General features: G+C 40.1%; 3 protein-coding genes across 3 annotated transcripts; all 3 read left to right on the top strand.

Annotated features, from left to right (window-relative positions):
• The first annotated feature begins 5,647 nt into the window (after nucleotides 1-5,647).
• Nucleotides 5,648-6,871, top strand: LOC143593389 (uncharacterized). The gene is made up of 2 exons (XM_077073036.1): nucleotides 5,648-5,702; nucleotides 5,793-6,871. Exons 1-2 carry the CDS (start codon nucleotides 5,648-5,650, stop codon nucleotides 6,869-6,871), a joined length of 1,134 nt encoding a protein of 377 aa, XP_076929151.1.
• A 138-nt stretch (nucleotides 6,872-7,009) lies between these two features.
• LOC143593388 (uncharacterized) lies at nucleotides 7,010-7,984 on the top strand. Its single transcript, XM_077073034.1, has one exon. The coding sequence runs from the start codon at nucleotides 7,010-7,012 to the stop codon at nucleotides 7,982-7,984; it is 975 nt and encodes a 324-aa protein (XP_076929149.1).
• Nucleotides 7,985-8,041: 57 nt separating this feature from the next.
• LOC143593387 (uncharacterized) lies at nucleotides 8,042-9,103 on the top strand. The gene has a single exon (XM_077073033.1). The coding sequence runs from the start codon at nucleotides 8,042-8,044 to the stop codon at nucleotides 9,101-9,103; it is 1,062 nt and encodes a 353-aa protein (XP_076929148.1).
• Nucleotides 9,104-9,485: the final 382 nt, after the last annotated feature.

Raw genomic sequence — 9,485 nt, 5'->3', positions numbered from 1 at the left:
TACACATTTGTTTGTGCGTTTGCGTTTTAGAAAACAAAATCGTAAGATGCTGGTCCTACTTTTGTTACCATCTATCGTTATTTTTTATTTCAAATGCTTGTTACCTAGCTTATAGAAGGACGTTTACCAGCAATTTGCATGGTTTTTATTTAATAGAAACTCATCTGTTACATAAAAAAATTGATTTCCAAAAGGAGTATTAAGTAGCCGATTTGCACTTTAACTTATTCGAGAGTGGTTAGAAACTCGAATAAAGTCAATCCCAAACAATAACTGATTTAATTAGGTCCACCCAAACTTGACATAATTACTTTAACTAAGCCTACTTGCACGAGTTGCACTTTAACTTATTCGAGAACGAGTTTTTAAAAACTCAAATAAGGGCAAACCTAAGCCAATAGTAATTTACTAAAGGAACTTCTCTCAAACTTCACAAACTGAATTTAACTAAGCCTGCTTGTATATTATTTGTATAACTGTCACAAGTTTTGTATGTAACATATATATTATTATATACAAAATTATGTTATGATAACTAAAACAGGTAAAAATAGTGAGCTGATATATGATCAGCTCAAGTTATGTTGTATTCAAACGAAACATGCCAAGATATGGCATTTTAGGGTGAAACGGGCCAAAAGCTGGTGTATTAAAATGAAACAGGTCAGATCATAGTGAATGGAAACGAAAATGGTCAACATATAGTTAACTGGTATATAAATGAGTCTATATATGGTGTATTAAATTGAAACGGATCAATATATGAGCGGGTCAAAAAACGAGTAAACTAAATTAAACGGATCAAAATACGTTGTATTAAAGTAGAACATGCAAAACTATGTAATTTTAAGATGAAACGCACCAAAATCTGGTGTATTAAAATGAGACAGATCAAAACATAGTGACTTAAAACGAAAAGCTTCAAAATATAGTTAACTGCTATATAAACGAGTCGAAATATGGTGTATAAAAATGAAACGGGTCAAAAAGATAACGAATTGGTGATAAGCAATCCAGGTAGTGAATTAAAATTAAACAGGTCCAACTAGGCGCTTTAATTGATTCTGTTCAAACTGCTCATCATATAGTCAAACGGGCCATCTGGTTTTCCAGTTCATTGATGCGTTCTGCTGTTGTTAATCTTAGTTGTCATCATATGGTTGTAACGGTCCTTTTAAGTCTTTATATGTTTTACACAAATTTTAGTTGTCATTATTTGTAACAAAATTTTTGTGATTTAGATATATTATTTTGGATACATGATACAATGCTGATGATGCGTTTTGGTTATGCCATGTTATTGTTATATTGACTTCTATTGTTGACTCTTAATCTTTTATATAGTAATAATTCATGGTCTTTTACTCTTTATATGTTGTTTCCTACATCTGAGTCTGTTTTATTTTGTTTTGGTTATCTGTTTCATTTTCATACTTAACGAGTACTTTTCTCAAAGTTACATACTAGCCAAGTTTTTTTTAAAAAACATAAAATATGTGATGTTATATTGTTATATCCTCTTGGTATGTATTTGTGTTTGTTTAGGTAAAGGTTTTTGTGACAAATGCTGAATTGAAAGCTCCAATCAAGCCGGCTGTTACAAGGAGTCAAGCTGACCAATTGAATGTTACCTTCCTACATCATTGTGCAATCAAGGCTCCATAAAATCAATTTTCTGTTATGAACAACCCATTAATATGCAATTGAATGCTATTCAAAGATGGAAATCAATTGAACAGTTTGCAGTCACACTTTTCCTATAAGTATGTCCATTGTTTGCAGTCAAGCTCCACCCCCCTTCCAACGATCTCACGAAAGCAGGTAATTTTTCATTCTCTCCTATTTCCTTTAAGTATATTCGGTTAAATTGCATGTATGATGTTGTTGATTTGAAATAAATATAGCCTCCGCTCAGCATAAGGTTTGATTGTTTTTTAGTTGCTAACCGACAAATACTCGGCTCCAATATTAGGTATTTCACTTTTAAATTGGGTAAAATTGTGGTTAATTGGTGGATAATTAGTTATAATTTTCATAGGTTTTCATTGTTGCCTTCATACTTTGATTCACTTTGTATGTGGTTGGATAAACAATATCTTAGGAAGCCGAGTGCTTTTTGTTGTAGTTATAGTGTTGCAATTTGCAGCATTTAGATGGGCAGTTTCAATGTCTTTGTGCAGATGTTGACATAAGCTGTTACATAATACTTAACTACTGCCTTCTCAAATCAAAAATTATTTCATGCATTATTTCAAAACTCATAACACATAGTTTTCAGACAAAACAAACCTATTTTACATACTCATTGTCACCGTTTTTAATAATTTTCTGATGTGATATTCAATCCCCTTGCTTTATTCGATATTTAAGTAACACTTATCATAGTAATTGGATATATTAAAATACACTTAGGGTTGTATTGTCACTAACCATTGTTACATCCCCTTTTGTTTCTCTTTTGTTGTTCATACGCTACCTCTATGTGCACAGTTCTAGGGACCCATCCGACCATGCCTGACTTAACAGCAGAACTCATTGTCTTGTGCATACTGTCTTGCCTCTCGGCAAAGGATGTTGCTACCTGTAAGAGCGTGTGCAAGCAATGGCATGCTCTACTATCAACACCTGAGTTTCAAACGACTCACTGCTCCCGTTCGTCGCTTCCAGATAATCAACGAACATTGTTAGCTCGTGATTTTGACTGCACCATTTACAGAATGGACTTCCAAACTGTTGACTATGTGTTAGACAGTATCATACCATACCCATTCGGACAGAATACTACAAACGTAGCTATACTAGGGCATTTGGATGGTTTGCTATGTGTTTGTTTATGCGACACCAAAGAGTTGTTCCTTTGGAACCCGACGACTGCTGCATACAAATGTTTAGCCACCACTAATGGCCAAGGGTTGTATGAAGACATTGCAGATGCGGTTGGCTTTTACAGTGTCCCGTCTAACGACTACAAAGTACTACATGTAAAACGAGCATCGGCGTCCTTTCAGCCCATATTTACTCTAGGCATTCCGGAAGATGGAGAAACTTACACTTCAAATGCGATAATGAATACGCAAAGCGCGATTACTATTGGTCACCTGGAACTGTATGTGGCAACAACTTGTACTTCACGGTTTGCGAATGCTGGGTTGTTGGTACAAACGTGGTTATTGGTTTTTGATACGTCAACGGAGCGGGTCATTGAGTTACCCTTCCCTACAGTCCCACAATCAGGAATTTTCCAAGGCATTCTGTCAACCGTTCACAATTCCCTTCATATGCTTCTTACAACCGGCATGCAAGAGATGACGCTTCAACTTTGGTCACTCCAAGGAGAACACTGGGTCCCAAAATTCTCATGTCCACCAATCCCTCCAATACCCTTATCAGTGTGGGTAAACATTACACACTACATGACAACTGGAAGGTGGTTTGTTATGAGTGGGGCAAGGAAGCTTTATGAATTCCCGGATGAGATCAACCCCTTAACCCGTTTCTACCCAATGAGTTGGTTTCACGGACATATCGGAGCGGTGTTTGTTCATACGATTGTCTCACCAGCTATTTGATTTGCATCTGTTGCTTCTTGTCAGTGGGTTGTCACGTGATTTTATTAGGCTATCAATGTTTTGCTTCCACACACTGGCCTGAAAACATGTTACCATGAAACATATGTCATCTCTTTAATGTTACTTTGATTTAATAAACATGATATTGATAAATCTTTACCGTCATCGAGTGACTGCAATGCCACGTGACAGTATACTATGACACTATATTCAAACGATAAAACCATAAATGACAAACAAGATAATAAGCATATATGGAATTTATTACTATTTTATTGGCCTGTAATCATTTTACTCCGCCTTTCTGCCACAAACTTTATCAACACTTCCTAATTTGTCATTACTGAAATTGCATTAGGTTGCTGCATTTGATTAGACGCAAAACATGCTATGTTATATTTGATGTTTTCACATACTTATACCTTTTGACAGATGTTCAATTGATAGTTTTAAATGCCATTATGAGATTGAACTTCAAGCCTTGATATACATGGTTTTTATATTGTAAAAAAAGAGATTAGGTAAACATTTAAGGATACTAATATTACTTCGTTTGGTGCTTCACGTTTCTTTTTCCATACTATCCTATTAAAAGCATGATTCTCATGTGTATTGGTGCACCACTTTGAAGTTTATCAATATCGTTGAATATTTGTAATTTCGTAGGTTTTATAAAACTTCACCATCAGCGGCAAAAAAAGGACTACGATCCAGGGACACACGGAACCACTCAAAATGAGTAGCCGGTATAAAAGAGATAACCCTGACCCAAACCGTGCACGTGAGTTACGTAGTCAGCGTAACAAGAGATATCATGCTTCACTTAGGTTGAGGAACCAATTGTGCCCCACTGGAGTAGGCGAAACAAGCGGACCATCAACGCCTCTGGTTACTCCAAGCCATATGGATGCCCCCCCCCCCCACCAGAACAACAAGGTTAGTACTTCCCTAAAAAACAACCGCTATAATCACTTTATGCTATCGACGATATTGCTAACCACACCAAATTACTTAGGCGACCAGCAAACAACACAACCACTTCAGTGTCAGCAGCAATGTGTTACTCATAAACCACGAGAAGAATCTGTTACCTACACCACCCATCCAGCCACCTACCCTGGCGATGCAACTACCGATGCACTGCCAACATCTGCCACACCTAACACTCTGAATCCACTCCAATCGGCAACTATTGGAGAAGGTTGTTTTCCCGTACATATCAACAATACATACAATAAACTTACCCGGATCTAACTTTTAACTTACTTTACAGGGATTAAAAACAGTGACCCGTACAACTTTGTGTATGACGGTGTACCCGCAGCCCATCGTCTACTAAAGGACCGAACTCCTTGCAGCCATTGAGGCGCGAAGCTTCTACAGTTTGAGTTCCCAACATTTTGTTGCATGAATGGGAAAACGTTGTTGGCAGAAACGTTGATACTACCTGAACTACACACGTTATTCACCTCCCAAGATGACATTGGCAAGGTTTTTAGGGAAAACATCCGGGCTTACAACACAAACTTTGCTTTCGCATCAATGGGCGTATCGTTGGATGAGACGGTGAACAACATGAGAGCCGGCGTGTACACCTTCCGTGCACATAAGGGGATATACCACCACGTTGACCAACTAGTTTCTCATGACGGAACACCCAGGTACTTACAGTTGTATTTATATGACCCTAACACGGAGCTTCGTCATCGGCTGGAATGGCCAAATCTGGATCGCACAATCACGGAAATGCTAACACGTGCCCTTTCTGCGAATCCATACGCCCTTACTTTTCGAAGGCTCTCAGAGTTGGGCCCTCTTGACATTTACAGGGTCACTTTAAATGCTTCAATAGAGCTGGACCAGCGTGTTTACAACCGTCCCACGACATTAGAGGTCGCTGGTAATGGGTAGAAGGAAATGACGACATAACGGCGTTTAACAGAAGCATCGTCGTCTACGGCAAGTCTAACTACAAACAGCAAATTCAATTTCACTTCGGTTGCTACGACCCACTGTCGTACCCCCTATTCTTCCCAAATGGAGAGTCGAGATGGCATCCGCGCATACCTCGTCATGGAATGGCCCTTATGGAAACACCCACCAATGTCGGGCACCTGTATGAAGACACAGAAGGTACACGAATATCCTCGCACACCCGCACACAACGAAACATGTATCACTTATAAAATATCATATACTCACTTTTTACATTCCGTTACGCAGAAACACCAGAAAACGGCAATAGGAACACAGTTACTATGAGAGAATACTACTCCTGCAAATTCCAGATCCGTCCAGTTGAAAATGCCATCCTGCTCGACGGTAGATTGACGCAACAGTTTACAGTGGACGTATACATCAAATTGGAGACGTCACGTTTACAATTCTGTCAACATAACCAAACACGAATAAGAGCCGATTTGTACCAAGGAATTGTTGATTGCGTCAATGCTGGGGACATGCACCCAACACAGGTTGACAAGCGAATTGTGCTACCCGCGTCTTTCATCGGTGGACCTCGAGACATGCGTCGCAGGTACCTCGACGCAATGACTTTGGTACAAGATGACGGAAAAGCTGATATTTTCCTCACCATGACATGTAACCCACACTGGCCAGAAATATGCGACAACTTAAAGCCAGGACAGACGGCCCAAGATCGTCAAGACCTCGTTTCCCGTGTGTTTCGTGCTAAACTCGAGGATCTTAAAGAACAACTTTTCAAAAAACACGTCCTTGGTGCAATCAAGGACCACGTCCACGTAATCGAATTCCAAAAACGTGGCCTGCCGCATGCACATTTTCTACTTGTAATGTACCCACACCACAAAATCCATACTCCGGACCAATATGACATATTTGTCTGTGCCGAAATCCCTGACCCACAAACGCATCCAGTCTTACATAACCTTGTGGTAGCACATATGATGCATGGACCCTGTGGCCACCTAAAACCAACCAGCCACTGCATGGAAGGTGAGAAAAAAAAGTGTCAGTCTCGGTACCCAAAACAATTTAATGAAAATACAACCAAAGGGGAAGACGCGTATCCATTGTATAGAAAAAGGAACACGAGGATGCAAGTACAAGTTAGAAACAGCACGCTAGACAATAGATGGGTTGTCCCATATAATCCAAAACTCCTGATGATGTTCAACTCCCATATGACTGTTGAAATCTGCTCAAGTATCAAATCAGTTAAATACCTATACAAATACGTCTACAAGGGACACGACAAGCAAGTTATACAAATAGACCCAGATGCCTGTGACGTTGTGATCAATGAAATCAAACGCTATTAAGACGCCCGGTACGTCTCGGCCCCCGAAGCATTGTGGCGTACATTTTCCTTCCCCCTTTCCCAAATCCACCCACCAGTTTTAGCGTTGCAATTACACCTCCCAAATAATCACATGGTCAGGTTTACTAACAATGACAAAATGTCAGACGTCGTAGCACGAGAGAGGGAGAAGAAAACAATGCTCACGGCCTTTTTTGAGAAAAACCAAACGGACACGTCGTCCAGGGCCTATTTGTACAGAGATTTCCCAAAGTTCTTCACATGGAATGGTAGATTAGGGCGTTGGAATCGTCGTACAAGAAAGACACAAAGAGGACGAATTGTCTCAGCAAACCCTGCAGAAGGCAAACGCTACTACTTAAGGCTGCTTCTTACGCATGTTCGGGGCCCTACCTCATTCGATGACCTTCAAACTGTTAACGGTGTTCAACACACAACATTTCGCAAAACGGCTCTTGAAATGGGATTAATCGATGACGACACAACCCTGTCACAGTGCCTAGCAGAAGCGGCTGTTTTCAACTTTCCAATGGCCCTACAACGATTATTTGCAATCATTTTGAAATTCTGCCGGCCAGGAGATGTCCGTCAACTATGGACGACCCACTATGACAATTTGTCTGAAGACCATCGCCGAAACTCCCAAAACAACTCTCACATTCAGGATATGGTTCTAAACGAAATTGGTAACTTCTTGCATTCAATGGGGAAAACACTGCAACAGTACGACCTACCACGCATTATGCATCCAATGAACTTCCAAACAACCGTACAACGTGAAATACAAGAAGAGTACAGTATAGTTGTAGACCCGTCGCACCTTCAGGCTCAAAACTCCTTAAACACAGACCAGAAATACATATTCGACAAAATTATGAGTCACGTCAATAGTGATATTCCTGGGGTATACTTCGTCGATGGGCCTGGTGGAACTGGGAAAACTTTCTTATATAAGGCATTGCTAGCCGAAGTTCGCTCACGCGGCCTACTGGCACTTGCGACAGCCTCCTCGGGCGCCGCAGCGAATAACATGCTAGGCAGAAGAACGGCACATTCAAGATTCAACATCCCAATACACTTAGATACCAACTCCACATGTAACATACCAATGTAAACTGGGGCCGCTGCGCTAATTAGGTTAGCTAGACTAATCATTTGGGATGAGGCGTCCATGGCCAACCGACAAGGGATAGAAGCAGTACACCGCACAATGCAAGACATTATGGGTAGCACCCTCCAATTCGGTGGAAAATTAATGCTAATGGGTGGTGATTTCAGACAGGTGTTACCCGTCGTTACGCGTGCCACTAGAGCACAGATCGTAAACGCTAGCTTCCGAATGTCGCCTTTGTGGTCTTCAACAGAGAAACTTCGTCTTTCTATAAATATGAGGGCGCTTAGTGATCAATGGTTTTCAGAATTCCTTTTACGAGTCAGAGACGAAACTGAGGAAACCATGAACGACAACTTTATCAAAATCCCCGATGCCATGACCGTACCATTCACCATAAATGATAATTCTATAAGAGACCTAATCAACATCATCTACCCCTCACTTGACAGCAACGCACACTCGCCAGACTACATTAGCTCCAGAGCAATCTTAACAACCCGAAATGATAGTGTCGACGAGGTAAACGATTACATGATTGATATTTTCAATGGTGATGAGCGCGTCTACTATAGTTTTGATGAAACTGAAGATGGCCACCACCACCTATACCCAATTGAATTCTTAAACTCACTAAATGTTGGTGGATTACCCCCACATAAGTTGCTCTTGAAAATAGGATGCCCGGTTATTTTGTTACGAAACCTAAACCCGTCTGATGGGCTATGCAATGGCACAAGACTGGTCTGCAAGGGATTCCAGCCAAATGCAATTGACGCTGAAATAGCTGTAGGCGTGCATGCTGGCAAAAGAGTTCTCCTCCCAAGAATCCCTCTAAGCCTCTCAGAGGAGGACATGTTTCCCTTCAAGCTAATAAGAAGACAATTCCCAATTAGACTGAGCTTTTCCATGACGATAAATAAAGCCCAGGGTCAAACCATTCCCCACGTCGGTATTTACCTACCAGAACCGGTGTTCTGTGATGATCAGCTATACGTGGCATTTTCAAGAGGCACATCAATGGAAAACACAAAAGTCTTGGTGCACCCATCCAAAAAGATCACAGCAACAGGCGTTTTCACCAATAACCTTGTCTATCGAGAGATCCTCCTAGACCAATGACAATGGAACACATACCACCGACATGTATAAAAAGTTTCTAACTTTTTTTAATAAATATTTGAATTTGTTTATACATCTGTTAATATTGCATATATTTTGCAGCATCAACCAGCTACAGATTAACTAAAGAGGGGATTTCACATTTGTTATTGGTTCAAACATGCAGACTGAATTTTAACTTCATTTTTTGACTTTCTTTATTTTTATAACTTTTGGTTTTATATATACCAAATCAATATACTGTATATATATTTCCTATGCATGTTTGTTGTAAGATTATTTTTTTCTACATTATGTTGCTTCGAGATATAAAAATACCTCGTGTACAGGCCTAGGTCAACCTGACCTTGGCAGGCCCATTTTGCCCCACACTTATAGAAAG

Source organism: Bidens hawaiensis, unplaced genomic scaffold, assembly GCF_021521415.1.
Source record: "Bidens hawaiensis isolate Kalapana, Puna unplaced genomic scaffold, B.hawaiensis_p1.1 tig00042141_1, whole genome shotgun sequence".
Lineage (NCBI taxonomy): Eukaryota > Viridiplantae > Streptophyta > Magnoliopsida > Asterales > Asteraceae > Bidens > Bidens hawaiensis.
The sequence above is the reverse complement of the archived record's forward strand: the minus strand, read 5'-3'. Positions and strand labels throughout refer to the sequence as shown.